The sequence below is a fragment of the Corvus kubaryi genome, unplaced genomic scaffold (assembly GCF_017639235.1).
Source record: "Corvus kubaryi isolate FWS band 111438036 unplaced genomic scaffold, C.kubaryi_AGA036_p1.0 37384, whole genome shotgun sequence".
Classification (NCBI taxonomy): Eukaryota; Metazoa; Chordata; class Aves; order Passeriformes; family Corvidae; genus Corvus; species Corvus kubaryi.
The window spans coordinates 2,436,086-2,456,950 of NW_024581126.1; the positions used below are offsets into that span (position 1 = coordinate 2,436,086).

Sequence of the window (20,865 nt, forward strand, 5' to 3'; positions counted from 1 at the left end):
CCGGCACCGAGCCCGGGCCGCGGCCGGCCGGCGGCGCCTGGGCCCCGCTGGCCGCGCTGTGCTGGCCGTGGCAGCCGCTGCCGGCCGCGGCCGGCCCACCCCGCTACGCCGCGCTGCCCGCTCCCATGGTGCCGGAGCCGCCGCGCCTCTGCTGCCCGCCGGGCGCGCCGCGGGCCGGGGATGTGGCGCGGCGGCCCCCGGAGCTGGCCCAGCTGCAGCTGCAGGAGGAGATATGCGAGCTGGGCATCCGCCTTAAGGAGCTGGAGCTGGCGGCGCTCATCGGCGACGGCTTCGACGGCAGGCAGTGTGCGTGCGCGTCCTGCCGCGGAGCCGCCAGCGCTGCCCGCCCCAGCGCTGCGCGGGGCGGTGGAGGTGCGGGCACACGGCACCGCCACCGCCCGGCACAGCCCGGCCGCGGGCGGAGCAGGTCCCCCCGGCAGTGACCCCTAAACGGGATGCGCGTGGGGCGGGTTTTGGGTATCTCCGCCCCGCAGCGCCGTAGAGCCAGCCCGGGGACACGGCGGGGGCAGCGCAGGTGCGTGCGGGAGCACGGGGGCGCAGGGAGAAAAGCCATTGTCCCGTGTCAGCTACCACTGCTCGTGGGTAGCCGGCTGAGGGCACGAATTAGAGGAGTCACAAGTACGGGTGTAGTCACTGTTGCACAAAGCAACCAAAGCCCCAAAGTCATTAAGTGTCAACAAAAAACCCAACCCAGGCACCAGTCAAGAGAGAAGGAGTTTGTACATAGAAAATGTATCAACTCGTAATGAGCCCCGGCGGTTGTACATCAGCTTTGATATAAAGGCCGCAGTTAGTTGGAGGTGTTAAAAAAACCCAAACCAAAACACACCTGCCTCCCAAAACCCAAACAACCCACACAAAAAAGAAACCACCAGCCAACCAAAAAATCTCCAGTTAAATTATAAATGAGCTGGGCATTCTGATTTTACAATCTGCTGGCCAGGAAGAAAATGCAGGAAATAAAATAGTTCAGCAGATGATGATGGTACTCAGAGTTCCAGTGGTAAGGCCAACAACTGTAAGGACACGATGCTCATCATTTCCTGCAAGGCCACAGGCTGCCAGTCAGGAAACTTTCAAGAGTGCAAAGGTTACAAGAACCCAGGAAAAATGTCCATCAGAAATGTGAATTCAAAGGAAGATCTCTAAAGAAGTTCTGATTGGTAGTTTGCATATACTTTTCTCTTCATTATAGCAATACACACCTCCTTCCATTTTTAATACCTGTTATTTTGAGAAATTCTAGTTTTCAGATATTTGCTAGCCAAGGCATTGTAAGGATTATTAGTTTGCTTAATACATTATTTGTTTTACTTTAAAGTATTGTAAATTATTAATGACATCACAAATGACAAACTATATTTCATTCCTGTTTAGATAAAATTCTGAAGGCACTGGAGGAAAAGAAGATACAAAGCATGAAAGCAATGCAGAACCTGAAGTAATGGCCACCAGCATACTTAGGATTATTTCAGCTGGATATTCTGTCACTGTATCACTATCGAGTGTTTTAATGGGTCTTCAATATTGGGTTTCTACTCACTGTGTGCTGTTCTACCAAATTAAAAGTGTAGCATATTGTTGACTTTTTTTGTCTATTATTTGTCTGGTACTAATTACTGATAACACTACTGTGTATTTTAACTTTGTTTTTTTCTCCAATTACTTTACACAGGAAGTGTTTTCTTTAGAAACACTAAGAAATTAACACTGCTGTTGTCAGGATTCCCAGCAGTCCATATCTGTAGCTGGGAAACATAGAAATGACAGTACAAAATATGGCTGAGCTTTGTTTTGTTTCGTTTTAGTTCCAAGTATATTAAGTGCAATATTGAGTAGATAGATATGGTCAGAAGTCCTAAGCCTCTAAACCAGCTTAAAAAAATCTACTTTCATGTTAACATAAAAATCTGTGTTACAATCACAGTGTATTCCTTTATTGTCTTTAGTGTACCACAAAATTACAGAAGGTGTGGCTCGAGCTGGGTTTTATCAGAGCAATCATATGACACTGACTGTCAACTGACATTCTACTATTTACTGTAGGAATAACAGTGCTTAGGCTAAAGCCTGTGGCAGTTTTTGAAGTGACAACATCCTTATGTTTGGAAGGCACTTCCTTTCGCGAGGGAAAATGGACAGAGGCAGGGATGACAGGTTGAAGATCTGGAGAGCATTTAGCATTCAAAAAGTAATGCCACACATGGCATGGAAAATAACACCACAAAGTAGTAAATAGGCTCGTAAATAGACTGATAAAAGATACCAACTACTTTTTTCTATTCCACTTCCAGAGCAGTAGGTGGCAGCATAAAATAATAAAGCAACTGACCCTGAAGCTGCAGTATTTTGGCAAACAGCTTTGTTTTTAAGAGTAATATTTTAATCTCTGTTTTTTTAAACTGTGTTCAAGTTGCTCGGCTCTGAAATATTTTAACACAATATATCAAAATTTTATTTCCTCTTACTGATTACTGCAGCATTCATCCTTATACTGCCTCAATCTTTCCAGCCATATTCTGATCTACTGTACACAGAGCTTATATTTTAAAAAAAGAAAAATCTAGTTTATAACTCCCATTTGTCAATCATCAAACTATAGTAATCACATTTTAATGTGATTACGAATGAACAGCAGAACACTTTGGAAATCGGGGCTGCAGTGTTTCACTGCTCCCTCTGCAGAAAGAGGATGAAAAGTCTCTCAAAGGGTTTTGAGGCTAAAGCAGAAACAGTTAATTGCTGTGAAAATGTGGATGGTTAAAGAGAAATTGTTGATTACTATGAAAATGAGAATTTTGTTAGTGCCCAAACTAAATGCCAGAAAACAAATTTGGATTGGACAAAAAGGGCCAATACACAGAGGCCCTCAAAGGCTTTGTGCAGAAGCGAGAGCTTTAAAATCAAGTTAGGTAGCAGAGGAACTATCTTCATTTTCTCAATCTCCAGATCAATTTCGTTCCTAAACCACCCTAAATTCTCCAAGGTTATTGCAAGGGCCTAGAAAGGTTTCCGTTACATGGAATTGCTGCTTCCTAAAAATTACTTCTCAGATTTTATTAAGTCTTTCACTTGATATCCAGCTCTCATCATCCATTATTCACTCAGGTTTTCTCGGCTTAAACAGAACTGCTTTTCATGGCACACAGTTTAAATATTTTCCATCTGTTGTTCTGTTTTTCATGTGGGCTTTATGTTGAAACAACACTTGTTTAATTATGGGGTGATAATGCAAGGAATAACGTCAGTTAATGTGTAATCTCAGTTAGAGGTGCCTGGGGACACACATCTACTGAAAAAAATCATCTGGATCATGGAATTTTGCAGAATAGTTACCCTTGGCCAGTGTCACCCACAGCACTCCTCCATCAGGATGCTTTGGTCAAAACCCTTTCTCTAGAAAAAACAGGCTGTTAATACATAATGGCACATATGCTGATTTTCATTTGCCCCTAAACATTTTATTTACCTTTACTTTTCTGCTCTGTTTCCATCTGGCCTTGTTAAATCCAGTAATTTGCTCTCATCTGGGGACTTAAGGTTTCATCTCAAAGCTGATCTGTTTATAGTTTCTTTTGTAAAATTTAAGCCATTAAGATAAAATAGAACAGCATTCTTACTGCATTTTCCTATATTCACAAAGAATGTGTCATTCATTTTTTTAATTGTTTCTCTTCTCTTGGATTGCTCAAGGGAGGCTAAACCTGACATTTAGATGCTGGCACAGTTCAGATCTCTTTCATGTAGCTGCCTTGTGACTCAACAAATCCACCCCTATTGCATTTCAGAAAGAAATCTTAGGCTACAAATTTGATTCATAGGCAGAGATCTCAGAACATCAGTAGGTTGCTCCCATTTCCAATCCTAAACAAAGCAAGCTTCTCAAAAAGCAGAGTGTCACACCTTCACAGCCAGCCTGAGGGCTGAGCAATGAAAGAGCCATGTCTGCACCTGCAGTGATACCCAGGTGCTCCCCAAGGAGTGCCCTCGGGTCCCACTTCTGAAACCTCAAATGGCCTTGGCTGCTTTCTGATGGGAAAAATGAGATACAAAGCCATTCAAAAACCAGAATGCATTTAAACTTTAAATTATTTTATACCAAACAGTTGGGTCCATTAAATTTCAGACTACTGTGTTTGAGTTTGCCACGTTGAAATTCTCCAAATAGATATTCAGCCTTATTACAATGGATCATGAGAACTTAAATTAATCTTCAAGTCAAGCTGCCTTAATTAGCTCAGGGACAGATTACAAAGGAAATCCAAAAGCAGTAAGCCATCATAAAATGATTTTTCTGTTTTCAGCAGCGTGTGCTGCATTTTAGATTCTCCTGCCCTGAAAATCCAGAGCTAATATCTCAATGTGAAGGAGGGTAATTGAGCAGCACTTAACTCTGGGAAACTTGTCCCCTTTTTTTTTGTTTGGCAGGCAGAGTTTCTTAAGGTCACTGACATCTAGATACTGGATCAAGGAGCTGCCAATCAGGATGCATTCCATAAGTGGTGCATTTGTCTTTTCCAAGGAAACATATAATTATTGATAACACGAGTCAGTTGTTTTCTGTTACACAGTAAAAACATACATTTGTGAAATAGGCTCAGATTTTGGTGCATCTTCAGAAAAGCCAGAACAACCCCTTGAGGCATATTAAGTCACAGCATAAATATAAAATATATAAATACATATATACATTTTAAAAATTATGTCCTAACTATGCCATCCATGTGGAACCTTAGTAGTGATATGTACACTAGGAAGTTCATTTACCTCTGTTTTTGGAAGATCCTTTCCTGCCTCTTTTTTCCTCTGAAAGTACAAAGTAGTAGTAAAAGGAAATTTTTATTCCAAATTTCTTGCATCACAAATTACACAAAAGCAGTCCTGTCAAAAGCACATAGCTGCATTTTCCTCTTCCTTTTACTTCAGACAGACAGCACAAAACTTAGGCCTGAGTAAATGATATAAAAAACCACAATAACTGACTGAATTATAGGGGAAGGCATAGAGGATGTTAAGGTGAGAACAAAAATTCACAAAGGAAACACAGAATCACAAGATGTGATTGGCCTGCTGGGTACTGCCCTGCTCACCTCTGCAAGGGAAGAAAACACCTTTCCACAGAGGGAATGCCACAGCTGGAATACATGGGTTAGACTTGTGGAGTTCTTAAAACCCCCTTCCTGTCCTTTGCATGAGCAACAGGCCCCCTACAAAGCCTGGCAGCTCCAAGGAAAACAGGGCTCAGCTGCTCTAAAGAAGAGGACACGGCAGGAACAACCAATAAGCAGCAACTCAGATTTTAAGACATATTTTATTTCATGTGCAAAATTGCCAAGGAAAACACACGTACAACTTCAGCTAAGCTATAGCCACTAACATGAAAGGAACTATTCTATGTACTCGTAAGCTTTACTTCTAGAATCACCCTATGGCTCAGAGTAAAAACAGTAATTTGGTAATGACCCAGAACATTTTAAATGCCTCCTTTTCAGTCATATGTAAAATTCTACCAATCAGCATGGTTTTACATACCAGTTCTTGGAGATTTTCCTTCTGATTGCATAGTATAAAATTTTAATTATTTATTTTCTTATTCTTTCGATTTAATCCCTAGACTCGGCTTTAAATTTGCTCTCAGTTTTGCAGCTTCAGAAAATTAATTTTCCCACTTACAGCTGAAAATCTCATAAATTTTGAGCAAGTTTCACAGACACAGCCGTTACAATTCAGTTGAATCAAGCTGTGAACACCAAAGATAACATGGATATTTGTAATCATGCAGAGCTAGTCCTTTCCACAATTCAAAGACGTAAGAAAAGTTCATTTCCTTGGAAAGTGAGATCTGTTGCCTGGGAAGTGAGACGATTTATTGATATAAATTCTGTAAATCTCTGTAAAAAAGTGTAGAGGCTGTTATTGGAAAGGCTTCCTAGAACACACTGAAATATTGTCAAGAGGTGGGTTTTTTTCCTTGTAAATTGACATTTAAATGCTACCATAGGAACAGGTAATTTATAGTCCTGAACAATTACCAAAGCTCCATGAAGTAAGAAATAGTGCTTCTTACTAAAGTATCCATCACAGTCCAGGGTTCCAGCGTTTCAGCAGGGCAGTGAGGAGAGGCAGTCCCTCCACCCTGCCCTACAGATGGGACACTGAGGCACAATCACATTTTGGACCAATCCAAAATCCTGAAGAAGAGCAAACCAACCTTCAGTCTCCCAATTTCCAGCCACCCATGACCAGACAGCATTCTTCCTCTCTTGGTACAGTTTTAAGATACTTGTAATGGCTCATTTACTGGGGGATTACTGGCTCAGCACTGTTCTCCTTGAAGGGAGCAGGTGTTTTGCCAGTAATTTCAGTGGAAAATGTTACCTACAGCTATGTTTTTCCTGAACACTAATAGGCGAACATACAAAGCACAACGTGGGCTGAAGCCATGCAATGCCATGGCCATTTAAAAATTCTGTCACGTGTTGGTGACTACTTCTGTCACACCAGCAGCCTATCAGCAAGGTAAAGAGTGCACTTCTTTGTGTACACAATGTAAAACTCAAATTTAGAATGCACGGCAATGGCAGGAAAGACATTAAATGAAGACAAAAAGTCAAAAAGCATAGGAGTATCTGTGCTGGACAATCATGCTTTCTAATGAGATCCAAAGAACTGCACAGAACTGACCCTTTTGTCGGGCCTGAGCTGCTTCTGTTGGGTTGTTAAATCCTGCATAAGAATTTAAGCCTCAGTAAGATGGGTTCTATCATATTTTCCAAAAATTTGGGCTTCACTCTCATTTTTTTTCTATCAAGTATGACCTTGAATACAGCTTGCAGAAGTCAATACCAAGATGAAATGAAAAAGTCTTCCCAGTCTCTTTGTCTTAGAAAGAAATATTAAAAGTTGTTTGGTGTAGGATAAAGCGTTTGGGTTTTTTCCTTATTGCCGTGTGGAGAGTATTAGATAAAGACAGAGATAAAGTTCAAGTTTACTTACATCCAGATCTCCTTGCCAGATACACAAGACTTTAACTGATACCAGTGTGTTATGGTGTTTAGACACTGCTTTACACAGCACAGAAATGCACAGGGTTGCAGTGAAGAGGGAATACTTTGGAAGATAAATTCACCTGCTCTCTAAATATCGTATTCAGTGGAATCACCTTTCTTTGTGATTTACAATCCTTTGCACTCGTTATTGCCCAGTAGGTAAATGTGCATTTATAAAGTTACAAAATTATTTACAGAATGCAATATAGCTTCAACCTACTCCTTGGGTATGAATCGAGTGTGGAAAATTCATGAAGTCAGGCACTTCTTAAAACAAGAATTATTTTTAACAAGTGCAAAAAAAAAAAAAAAATCAAATTCCTGAAACACCTCTTCATGATACTTGTAATTATTTTCAAGACATCTACTATACATTTGACCACCTAACTATTTAAAGCCCATTTATCATCTTTCATGAGCTTCATAACAGAACAGCTCTGAGATTTTTCTCTTCACTTGCCTCTGTACACCTTAAGGAACCTGAAATGAACGGGGACAAATTGATAGACAAATAGAACCAGTTTTGAAAAAATATTTTTTGACACACACAAATATATATATACACATGAGTATGATACACTACTCATAAGAGTATGGTCTTAAGGGGATTTTGAAAGCATGAAATGTCATATTTTTAAAATCAGGACCTAAACCACCTTTCTGCCACATCGCTTTGGTGGCTGGAGTTTTTATGTCTGTTGGTATTAAGGGTCACCCAAAGGGCAGCTGTGTTACACAGGGTAGTTTATCCATCTCAGAACCCCACAGAAATCTCTGTCTTATCTCCCATGTCTTGTACATAGCCCAAGCACAAAGTTTCCTGAATGACAGGAATCATCAGATGAGGAATTTTCTGATTGCTTTTCACTTTTGAGGCACAGCAAAAAAATTTTGATCAAGGATGGGCAATGCAGTTATTCTCAGTAGAGATTCTGCAGTATTAACCAGCTTTGCCTTTATGACTTGGCCATCCTGAAAGTTTCCTTTAAAGGACAGGTCAGTATGCAATATATTTACTGACCTATATAAATCTCACCTCCACAAGTTGAGTTTTGCATTATTTATTTATGAGAGAAAGGCAAAAATTCAAAAAGAGCATTCTCAAAGAGTACTCTTATCCTTAAAAATGGAAAAAGAAATAAAAACAAACCTTAGAATTATTTTGATAAACAAAAAAATCTGTTGCTCAGTCCTGGAGTTAAAAATTAACCCATGAAGGGAAAGCTGCCAAACACAACCATTTTCTAGTAGGTATGAGTGACATGCAAGATCCCTCTCCCTATGCCATTTCACATCAGTGAGGGATGGGAAGCCACTGGAATTTGTTAATGTGCACGAAATGCAAGACCAGGACAGTAACTGGTTGGACACAGTGTTTGGAGCTGCTCAGATGTGTGCAGGATGAACAGGGCCAGCAAAATGAAGTGACTTCTGCGAGCTCAGAAAACTTGCTGCTTTCAAGCTCCCTCAGACTTCTAGAAACTGGCAGTCAGCTCTTATATGGGCAATGCAGGGCTAAAGAACATGCATTAAAATGTGGTTCATTCTTTAACAGTCACACATCTTGAAATGCAATGGAAACTGTGGTCAGCTTGGTATGTATCAGCCTTAAACAAAATAATTCTGCCACTCAACCCATTTTCACTTTTTCTACCTGCCTCTCCTTTTTATCTTACACTTCTTATGTGTTTCATCTTTTCAGAGAGAGCATCTGAAAAAAATGATGACTACTCAAAATCCTCATTTCTACATATAGGATTTGCATGCACTTCTATCAAGTTCTACCCATAATATTATGACACACAAATATTACTCATATTTCTAGACTGAGTGCTAGAGCTTCTCTCCAATCCAGATAACATGTCAAGAAATGACTGCCAACAAGTCAAGAAATGACTGTCAACAGGTGCCCTCTTGTCCTTTTAAGGTTACTATTCTACTGATGCTAATAAATGTCACATGTAGTTTACCAGCTGAAAGTGGTCAGTACACACATGCCAAGAAGGAATTTTATGTTGTTTCATTTGCAACTGTTTCTACTGGTGATTTACAAATCTCAAGACAAATAGTGGTCAGAACATCAACATTTTGTGTACACAGAAAACCTTCACCTAAACATTCAACATATCTTTAAAGAAAATTGGGGCATTAAATAGAAAAAGCTGAATTACTGCTTTTTTCTCAGTAAAAATGGCATGGATATATCTGGACAAGGTTAAAACTTTAAACACAAATACTTTCTTCTTTGAAATCAGTATTGAAAAACTATATTGTAATTGTAGCCATACAAAATGTTTATTATATTACAAATTATTTATACACTATATTTTCACTTTATCATTGCTTTGTGCTCAGACAGTATAAATATTACAGCATGATTTTTCTTTCCCAGGAATGTCCTTACTGTCTTGATATAATCTTACTTTATATTTAAAAAAAAAAAATACAGAAACATATTACAAACAGGATAAAAAGGCATTATGAACGAAGAATGTAAGATGGGTTTCTGAATAAAGTGCACCACAATGGTTTCAGAGTGATGGTTCAGGAAATATTCAGTAGACTGCACATAGTCCATAATAACACCAAACAAAATTAATTTCGAAACTCTAACAGGTCTTCCTCAGAAGTATGAAGAGTACTTTGTTTAACTTTACTGAAATGTTTTTTTCTTTCTAGAAGGCCATTTAAATGCTTTTGTTTGGGATTTTCCTGTTTTCTACAGACATCCAAACCCTGGACATCTCTGTATTTTCCAAAATTTTTAGTTGCCAAGCAAGCTACAAGATTCATCATGTAAGGTATATGAGACTTTACCCTCACATATTTTTTAATAGAACTATTAAATTGCTAAAATTTAAGAATGGGAACAGACTTACAAACAGAGCTAAGTGTCCAAAAGATGCTGTTTAAAACTGGAATGTCCTGCTTCCTGTGACTTTTTTTGGGAATACATCATTACATTACCCTTCCCAGCTCTATGGCTTCAGCGTGCCCATCCATGGGATCACAGTTGCTTCCGTACTTTCAGCCTCAGAATAACTCTGCAAAACGGGAGTCTAAGATAGAGAAATTTATTACACAGCACATCTTCACTCCCATTGCATAGAAGGGCCCATTCACTTGCAAAATTTCGCTGGGCTACATAGAAAAATCATTCCAAAACTGAGATAATAAAGCTGATGCAAAATGTGGCGGACACGACTTAAGAGTAGGTTTCGCTTCCCAGGTTACGTCAAGCCAGCTGTGAACCAGCTTAGGCTAAATAAAAGTCAGCTGCTCTTCCATTGTGTCTGCACTTTTGTTACAGTGATCCAAATGACTGAAAAATAAGCAGAATGCTCTTCAAGGGGGTCTAGTGAAATTTGCTTTTATAGATGAAGCCAAATAGAGAAACTCAGCCTTGCTCTCAGTGAGTGAAATTCCCACTGAAGCCAACCAGAACAAGTCTCTTCTGTGGCACACTGAGTTTGGCCCAGTATTTTTCAGTTGTTGTTCTAAAGTGTGATGCTCTTAGCCAGCTATTGATTTGACACAATTTGGCTGTGTTGTATTACACTGATAAGATCAGTATTATCTGGCTGGCAGGTAACTGAGACAGCAGTCAGTCTTTACTAGACTTGTATTTATATGAAAGATTGAGTTTCTTTGGTTGTTTAGTATCCAAGTCATCCAAATGTATATTTGTGTACTTCAGACACAGCATGTTTATATTGATCATTAAAATTATCAGGGGTTTTTTCTTTCTTTCTTTCTTTCTTTCTTTCTTTCTTTCTTTCTTTCTTTTTTTCCACTTAGTTTATGGAAATTTTCTGACTATAGCAGACTAGTCACTTATATAAATATACAGCACATATATACATAGAAATTACAAAAATACATCTTATTTATATCTGATTTTAAATAATAAAAATGAAATTTCACATTTATTGAAAGATTAACTAGCATTCCAAACGCTTCCGCAATATCCAAGGTATTGGAGCAGAAGATGTCTGTATATTCTAGGATAATTATGCATCACAGTCTCAGTCAGGGTTTATAATATAATTATTAGGGGGAAAAATAGCTCTGCTTTAGAAGTTTGTGCTTCATCAATTTCTCCTTCTATCCCCTATTTAGTCTTCTCTCTCCTCTCAATTTACTGATGGCCGAAAAGCTAAACCAAGTTCCCTTTCTCATATCAGTTAAGACCAAAGAAACTCAGGGAAATGATATGATCAGACAAAATAGTAATTGAGGATAACTAAATAACCTACTGAAATGAAGGACATTACCTTTAACTCCAGTTGACATCAAACACGCCCAACACAACAAATTTTGCAACAACTTCAGCTCCTGAAGCTCATTGCTGAAGGAACTGAAAACAATTGTTCATGATCTCCAACTAGTTTGTACAACTGCAAAATATTAACTACTCTCCCATCCAAGTGGTTTGACTTTCTTTTGGGATTGGATTCTTACCACAACGCAGTGTAACAATCAGTGACCGTTATCTTGCACAATATAAAGTCAACATAATTTCTGGCAATGCTCTCTTTTTCACAGAACATTAGTATTTTTGTTAATTCATGTAACTGTTAACTTATTTACATGTTAATATAGTAATTACGTCCTCTACATTCAGAACTTCCTGGGTGCGCATTCACCATGCCGGCGTCGTCAAAATCAACTGCAGCTTCAGGTAGCACTTTCTGGCATCACTTTAGTAGATAGCATTGTTAAAGAAAGAGAAAAAAGCACTGTGTTGGACAGAGGTTTTCTTGTCCAAGCAGGCGTATCCATTTTCCCAGGTTGAAAGGATTTATAGGTCTCAGGTTTACCAGCTTCACATGCATTCAGAGTGAAAAGCCTGATTATAGAGCAAACACGAATAACCTTTTTTCATTTCTCTTGGAAGCTTTTAGCACCAATATCCTTTGCTGGCTCTTCATGCATTGTATTCTCTCACGCTGAAAAAAAATCTGCTGCATAACTCATCGGTGGCACTGAGGGACAAGGTAGCCACCAATTATCGAAATGTCATTCACCTTCTTCACAGTCCTCTCTTCTTTCACTTCTTTGTACTGTTAACAGGATGAAGAGACTCGGAGCTATTTACAGGACTCTCATTTGTATAATTTAATCATGTTGAATTCTTTTGGTTTGAATACAGTGTCTGGAATGAAAAGGCTGAAATGACTCTGCATTGCTGGAATCAGTGCCCCTTATACAATGTCCCACAGCAAACAATTCACGTGGCCACAGCCACGCTGACCATGGCCTTCAGCAAACCATGTTCTGCAGGTTTTTTCTCCTTGAATCAAAGTTTCAGCATGCAGAAGTTATTTTCAGCAGCTCTACGTCTGGGTCTGCAAATGAAACTTCTTGTGGCACTGGCATGTTCAGCAGCATCTTTAGTGATGATAGGTCATAGTACGAGAGCAAAGTGACCAACAATTGCATATGGTTGATCTCACCAGTATGAAACAGTTTCCTGGCAGCTTTTCCTTAGCTGGAAAGCAGAATTTCATGTCTTCAGAGTCCTGTTGCTCTGCTGTAAGTCATTTCATGGTGCTGACTTTTCAGACAGATTAAAATGCCATCGCTTTGGCACAATTCACAGGAAGTTTGTAGCTGAAAATTAAAGGAGTTGCTTTCTTGGCTACCCCAGGTCGCAAGTTACAAATACTGTGCTCAGAAGATACTAGACCTGGAACTCAAACATATCTGTTTGCTTCTTGGCCAGTTTGGCCACTTCTTCTCTGATCGCCTTGACGAGGGCAGCCGTGGAGATGTTGGTGAGCGGCGCGTCGGAGGGGTCGTTGTCGGTCAGGCTCTGCTGGGAAGCGGCGGTGGATGCCAGCGGGGCCTGCTCCAGGCTGGGGTGCAGGCTGCCCTGCTGGCTGTACTGCCGAGGCAGGCGGGACGGAGAGCTGTGCTGGTAGCGGGGCCTCGGGTAAGCCTCGATGTAGCCAGGGAGTGGGACCTGTGGAGAGTGGCAATTACACACAATTATACAGAACAGTCCATCCACGGTGCCACCTGCCAGGTACCACAAACCTCCCCGGGCCATAGTCAGACGTGACAGAGAGGACCAAATGAAGGGAATGCAAACCTCAGAATTCCCAGCTTCTGCTTACAAATGCCTGTCTTGGCATGTGCCATTTATGCACGTGTCAATGTCCCATCTGTGGCTGCAAAAACAGGGAAAACTCTGTGTGTCCTCATTTATCATCACCTCAAAAAGTCCAACGATAGAGGTTTTTCTGAAAGTGTGCTCTCTGCTTAGCAAGCACTTTGATTTTCAATAGACAGCATGATTTTAATACACCAAAAATCCTAGAAGGGAAAAGCAGAGTTTTCTGATTTGCAGCTACTGTCTAATCCAAGCCAGCCAAGTGTCTGGTCTCACTGCTCCTAATAGAAACTCACTAGATCCAGAAAACAGGGATAAGCTTAGGTGTGCCAGCTGGAAGCTCAAGACTGAAAGGGATGTTTGACTGCTCAGAAGTGTCAGGATTTCTGCCATGTTTAACAGAATTACATGGGGAATTCATAATTTTTGTACCTTCACAGATTTCAGCACCATTGTTATACCAGCTAAAACTAAAATAAAAATGTAGGCCCTTTAGTCACTGTGAGAGATGAAATTTCTTTCACAAATCCATGGACTACAATACCAGTCTTTATAGCACTCAGAAGACTTTAATGCATCAAATAAAAATATTATTTATGATGTCCAAAAGTCTATGAAACAGGAATCTACAGGCCTTAATTTTGAAGAAGGCTTTATGTCAGAAGCCTGGCCAGATTTACACATCCTCTACACAGCCTTGGGCATCCATCAAATGCTGAAGAGAATGTCAAGCATGTTCACTATGGTGTGATGAGACAAATACAGGAAGCAGGTGTGATATGAAAGTGGTCATTAGATGCAGGCACCTCTGTTCAGTTTACAATAGGCTCTTCTAAAGATGATTTTGGTAGTACAACGTGTGAACACGCCACTAGAGGCCACCAGGTTACTGTTTTCACTAAGCAGCATCAGGCAGTTTGGAAAAGAAGTGCTTTGTCAGATACAATTGCCTTGTCCCACAAAACTTAGTGTCTCAATACTTACTATTTGTCTCAGAGAATAATATATTAGAGTAATTGAGCTTACAGGATAGCTCTTTGTTGTCAAATCTCCCGTTTCCTGTACTCCCTTGTTTGCAGTCTAGGCTAGCAGAAATGCGTGAAAAATAAAGAATCTTATAGATATTAAGCTTCTTAATAATTGTAAGAAAATCTACGAAGTGTGATCAAGCTATAATCTAGAGGCTCAGAAACCAGGACATGTCCAGAAATTCAAACTCTGAGTATTACTGAGAAAACCTGAGTATTACTTCAGACCTTTATATGCTTTTCACTTTTGTTCAGGCTTTCTGACTGTGTTACGTTGCTAATGCTATTACTAGTTCCTCTAGTAATGATTTTAAAATAAAGACAATTTCTTGACAGATTTGCAAATTCATTACAGAAACTTCAGTAGTTTCTACATATTTACCTCTTCTACAAAGCCACCAGAGGAATGAAAATCTGAGTAAAAAGGAGTTGTTAAAGCTCTGTCATGGGTAAGTGAAGTTAAAAGGGACATTTGTGTCCTTTGAATTCCATATTGCCATGGTTATTTTTCAGACAGATTCTTACATCTCTCTCCATTCCTCTTTCCCTGAAGAAAAGGAAACCCACAACAGGGTTATACTCCTCTCCTTCCAGAGGAAGGAGATGGGGGCTGGAGACTTCGTTTGCAGTTTTGAACCATTTGTTTCAGTCTCCACTTTTGACAAGTGATACCTGACTCTTTTTCCATGGGATTGCAGTCAAGAGTAGAGAGAAAAAAGGGAAAATGAGTGGAAGACAAGTAAAATTTCCTTATTTCTTTTGTGGCTTCTTTCCTTCTTAGAGAAAAAGTTTAAAATCATTGCTGAGATACAACGGGCCCCCTGGATTTAAAATGTCAGAAGGGTTAAAAACACACACACAACAAATAAACAAACAAGCACCAAAACAACAACAACAAAGGAAAATAAAGTTTTTCATGCTTTAAAAGGCAGCTCTGAGAAGAAAATTTATACCACAGCATCACAAGCCTTCAGGTGTCAGGGGCACATCAGCAGGTGTGCTCAGCTTACAAATGAACAGCTTTTTTTCTGACAGCTCAGCCTTCAAATTCAGACTTGCATCTCAAAGTCATACTGAATTCTTTTCCTCACAGGCATCAGGAACAGTAATAAAGAGCGAACAACAAATAGCTGCCCCCAGGAACATTTATATGATTGTGCTGTCTCTTGCTTAGCTGCTCAAAGCCAACTTAGATTTCAACTGCAATTCATTAAAATGTCCTGTTGACAATTTGCACAAGGAAATAGAATCTATCTCCCAGGTTTTTTAGCCAGAGTGGTTCTGCATAAATACCAGATGTGAGCTCAAGCAGAAGAATTGATCTTTTTTTCCCTAGTGGAAAAAAAGCCCTACATTTGAGAAATTGTTTCAAACATGATAAACTACTGTAATTCATTTTAGGATGTTTCAACTTCAATTCTTTGAAATGTAGGTTTACTTTGAGCTAAAAATTACATCTGTTCCAGTCTAGGATTGTGCAATTAATTCTTTAATTTATGATCTGTCACTCCAGCCTTCAGGAGGATTTGAATCACTGCACAGCAGGGCTGCAGCAGTGCTGGGAGGTAAGATTTGGGAGCCAGGCTGTCTTGAGAGAAGCCTCCAGGAGGGAAAGATGCTTCCCCAGCTTTCAAACAGCACAAGGCCACCTTGAGAGGCAGCATCACCTTCTCCTGACACAAGTCTATCCAAATACTTAACCTTTCTTGGGAAAGAAAAATGACATCTAAGCCACCAACTTTAAACAGGTGCCAGGCCCTAACCTAGTGAATGATTCCACCCTCTAAAGACCTTGCTTACAGCTCATGTGATGAACAGCTCAAGTATCTATTCCCTCTCTTATGGCTTTTCACTACTAGAGATTATTTCCACTCATGAAAAAATTATCCTTATCAGATTCTTTGCAGAGCAGTGAAGAATTGCTGAAAACCCCTCCTGTGCAAACCACAGAAAACACAGGTGGTTAGAAAAGCAAGGGTGCTTACAGAGTCTGCCCACTGCCCTGGCAACTCATTCTCTCCAGCATAGGGCATCCAGGCTTGGTTCCTGTAGGCGGTGGGTGGAGTCGGGATAAAATAGCCCGTGAAGCCAGGTCGGTTTGCTGGAATGGCAAACACTGCTGGTACCGTATTTCCTGTCAAATAAAAAAAAGAGCAGACATCATTAATAGCTGAGATTTTCGGTTATAAACCAGAAGATAGTGCTTATGAAATATGGACTCGATGGTTGCTTATTGCGGGGAGTTTTGGGGGCTTTGAGGGGGGGTTTTTGTCCCATCAACTGACAAGAGCATCTTTATCATGCTGGGAAATACTGGAGAAGGCAAGATTTGCAGTTGTCCTCATAAACATGTACAGCCTTCAGGTAAAGAGTCCCTAGGACTTGATCCTTGTAACAAATGATCTTCGTCAAAACTTTGACTCATTGGAGAAAAGGCTTTTTTTCCCCTTACGTTTGCTTCCTTGTATTCAGTTTTTAGCTGTTGTTACCATGGGTTTCAGCGTAATGCACCTTTCTTTTCACAGTTTACCCAGTCTTTCTTAATATCTCTAGGCAAAAAACCTACAAAAACAAGTGAATGATATGTTTAACAGGCTGTACTCAACAATTCCATCACAAAACTTCAATGCTTCTGCAAAAAATACCAAGGTTCCACTTGCTCAGTTCCTTTCCCAGGAACAGTCTGTGGCTGCCATAAATTATGCAGCTGCAACTTAAATAATTATTTGTTGATTCCAAATCTGGTTTATCATGTCTTGATTAATATGCATGCATAGGAATACCCAGGAAGCCTCCTATTAAAATCCCACTATCACATTCCAATTTGTGTGGAAGCAGCCAGCCATCCAGGCTTAAGTTCCAGCCAAATCTCTAGATATGGTCACATCTGCTTTCAGGGAGGGTTTATTGCTGTGGCCCACTGAGATGCAGAGAACAATGTGGTACAGACATTATCCACAAGCTATAACTGGGCTGTCTGGAAGACTAGCATCCTAATGTGCATATTTCCCTTGAGATTTGCTATCATAACTCCAGGTATTTGCCAAGTTTAGAATAGAATACAAACTTTTTTCTCAGATAAGTCTTCCTTCCTCTAGTGTCTATTTACATGCAAAGACAGACTCCAGCAGTGAATCACCAACATCACACTAAGGGCATGAAATCCTCATCCCTAAATCCTGGTTAGGACAGCTGCATATCATCTTTATTAGTTATTAGTTTTTTTGTTTATTCAGTTATACTACATGGACGTGTATTTTACTTTTCAGATTCACAGAACATAGCAAAAAATAACATCACCTACACGAATGCAGAAGGGCAGTAAACCCTTTAAAAACACAGCAAAGTACAACTCAAACATTTTGACTGAGGAATGCAAGCACAGTAACATTACACAGGTGGGCAGATTCTCTGTACTAGAATCAATGCAGAGAAAATAAAATTTCTCCCCCTTCCAACTGCACATCATCTGAATACTGCTGCTAATTGCTCTCAGTACCTATGATACCACCACGGTGACAAAATCTCAAGACGCAGGCCTTCCCCTGAAATCATACAGAGTATAATTGAATTAGCATCAATTACTGGCTGCTTCAAATATCCGTCCCCCAGAATGTCATTTACAGCCCTGGCACATTTTTGCTCCTGAACAATCTACAGGAGGGCTATGCTGCCTACTCTGACAGATGCTGGGACACTGCATGGGCACATGCACAGAGATGGAAACACTCCCCCAGTGGCATCCATCCCCAAAGCAGTCTCCACAAACCCTGACGTTTACAGTTTCTCAATGACATCCCATGCAGTCCCAGGCCAGAAGTGCTATGGATGCAATCAGGGCATGAGAAGAGGAGAAAGATATGGTTTGTAGCACATTCTTCTCTAGAGCAGAAACACATCACCTCTATCCCAATTCCTCCAGCCCCATGGGTTTGGAAGGGGTGGGCTGAGAGAAGAGGTGTGGTCAATCCTTTGTCCTTCCAGGTCAAAAGCAGCGCAAGGGTTGCTATTTTAAATGAGTTAGCAAGGCTGGAAAAGAGCATTCTTCAGATATGTGCAGAGAAGGAAGTGCTGCTCCTGTACATGACACATGGCTGCTACACCAAAACACTCTTTTAATTTAACCACAGCAAAAGGAGCTACTATTCAAAATGAATATTCAATTGGCTGATGTAACACCTTATCCTAAATTATTATTGCAACATCCTTATCTTAGAGGTGATGTTAGCCTGCAGGAGGGTGACATTAGGCCTTAACATTCCCAATCAGCACCTGCAGCAATGTTTCTTCATGTATTGAGGTGACAAAACTTATTTTCATATCAGAACGTTAGAAACCTTGTATTACAATTGCACATTTCTCATAACTGTCTTTGTCTTTCCTTGCCTGTATTACAGCCTTTTGTAGCACCTGTCATATATGAAATTTTCCTTCAGCTACTCCCAGAATTATTCTGGCAAACTCCACAATATACAGGAAGGTCACTTTGTCTCTTCTGAACTGCAGCCACCCTTCAGCAACACACAGCAATAAAATCTCCCTACCACTGAATCTAATAAAAAAATATATCCCACAGATCCCATTACTGCACACATAAAGAAGAGGTCTTGGTAGTGTGGCATATTTTATAGCCTGAAATGTTTTGAAATGGGAGGGTGGGCATCTGCCCTTTTCAGGTACTGCACCATTTGCAGAAAGTATGACAGTAAGTGAGAGTAGAATGGATCCTTCAAACCTACTGTATTTAATTAATTGACAGCACATTTGCATAGTCACATTATTCTCAGTAGATGATGTCAAAGATAATGCAGATAACTCTCTATTACTTCTGAGGAAGCTAAGAAAGAATTTTTTTCTGGCAGATTAACAGAGCTATGTCTAACAAACCTACTAATTTCAAAGCTTCAAACTAACAATGTAAAATTATTTTGAATATTATAAGCTCTTTTCCATAACTCTTCAAGAAAACATATTTTGCCAATAAGAAGCTATTTCAAATATATTTCCAGCTAAATGTTATCCAGATACCATCAAACAGTATATCAGCTTGATCTCATGAGGAAATCAATTTATAAATACAACTCACATCAAAAGGAACAGGAACTCATTAGGCCTTTAAAACTGTGACTTTTAGACCCAAAACAAGTGCTGCACCTGGGCAGAAACTATATTCTCCAGAACAGGAGGGGTGAAGAGCTAACAGATTACCTTTGATCGTGCAAGAGCACCACTGCCTTATGTTTTGAAGGGAAGGGGCCACGTACCTTCAGTTTGCCCTCCTCGGGAGCCCACTGTTGTGACAAGAGTAGGGGGAAAGTTCCTCAAGAGCCTTTAAGAGAGCCTTAAAAAAGTTTTCAAGCCCTTGGATCAATATTCTTGACTGATAAAATATTGGAAGGATCCAGCTCATTTCTCTGCTCAGAGCCCCATTACCTGTCTCTCCCACTTTGCTTGGTTTGTACAAAGTGCAACACAAACAAGTCACACAGCAGTCCCAATACTGCAACTTATTTTGCCACCAACACCCTCTATACCCTCCCTAAAAATTCTACTGCATTTTGTGATAAGATGAACAGCTTTACGGGGTTTTATTAATTCAGAGTCCTGATTAGTGTGCCAGCAGAATGGCATACTTGAACATAGAACATCTGGGGTATTACTGCTGGATCCTACCTTCAGAAAAGGCCATTTCCTGGTGCTTCTGCAGGATGAGTATTTTATGATGCAGCTGATGCCGCATCTACAAAGCAACAGGCCATCCTTTGGAGGTCTCCTTCAGCTGCACCAGGAAAAACCCCACCAGTCTTTCTCCAAATAATCATCCTTATTTGCTATACCCCATACATTCATTTATATCCAAAATAATTTAGAAGGCTGTCAAAGCTCCAAGTTGAATCCGCATCATTTTTTCACCTGAGTGAAAAGCTGATTGATCGAGTGGACCAACAGACATCGGAGCTCTCGAACCCGGTGCAAAAGGTGTCTGATCGTGATGCTGGGCCTGATCTGCTCCACTGGCCTCAGGTATTCTCACTTTGCTGCCAATATCTGATGTAGACCTGTGCATTAAGAAAGAAAAAAAAAAAAAATTTGTCATTCTGACCTGCAGATGAGATTTGTAGCCACATACACGCCTATCAGCTACGGCAAGACAAGCCAGCTAGGAGCAAGCTGTCCAACTTTGCTCTGGCGTGACACAAGTCTGGAGAACAACTGGAGAACAGGAAGTCTGGAGAAGTTTGCCAACAAGCCCTTTAGCCTGGTTGCTATTGTACTAAAGCATGTTACTACAGTTGTAAAGGGCCTTTGCTTGCTGCTTCCAAAAATTGCCTGTGAAATACAACACAAAAACCAGAGCTTTACCATAATTCACCAACACAGTGTACAGACAGTCACTACAGTGTGTATGACATGGTATCATCCAGTAGGATCCTACTGTGGTAAATAACATACACTGCACTTTGGAAATGGTGCACCCCAGTTGCTTTAGAGTTAAAAATACAATGGATGAACAAGAATATGTCAACATTCAATATGCCCCTATCCTGAAGATTTCAAGGCAGTTACAATATGGTAAGCAGCCACTTGGAAATACTTAGCTCGGCCTGGGTGCTCCAGAGTTCTCCACAGGCCTGCGGTGCCTCAGATTGCA

The 20,865-nt window shown here is 40.3% G+C and overlaps 2 protein-coding genes across 4 annotated transcripts in view; one reads left to right on the forward strand and one right to left on the reverse strand.

Annotated features, from left to right (window-relative positions):
* The window catches only part of CUNH11orf91 (chromosome unknown C11orf91 homolog), a 2,189-nt gene extending 583 nt beyond the window's left edge, over window positions 1-1,606 (forward strand). Inside the window, exons 2-3 of the mRNA XM_042035545.1 lie at window positions 1-306; window positions 1,399-1,606. The exon at window positions 1-306 is cut by the window's left edge and continues 4 nt beyond it. Of these exons, the coding sequence (XP_041891479.1) occupies window positions 1-306; window positions 1,399-1,466 (374 nt within the window). The 3' untranslated portion in view covers window positions 1,467-1,606. The remainder of the gene's footprint in view (window positions 307-1,398) is intronic.
* Window positions 1,607-5,313: 3,707 nt separating this feature from the next.
* Window positions 5,314-20,865, reverse strand: part of KIAA1549L (KIAA1549 like) — a 76,057-nt gene continuing 60,505 nt past the window's right edge. For all 3 annotated transcript variants that reach the window (XM_042035542.1, XM_042035541.1, XM_042035544.1), the window contains 3 exons: window positions 20,127-20,272; window positions 16,199-16,347; window positions 5,314-13,035 (listed from right to left, as the gene is read on the reverse strand). In XM_042035542.1, the coding sequence (XP_041891476.1) occupies window positions 12,754-13,035; window positions 16,199-16,347; window positions 20,127-20,272 (577 nt within the window). In that variant the 3' untranslated portion in view covers window positions 5,314-12,753. The remainder of the gene's footprint in view (window positions 13,036-16,198; window positions 16,348-20,126; window positions 20,273-20,865) is intronic.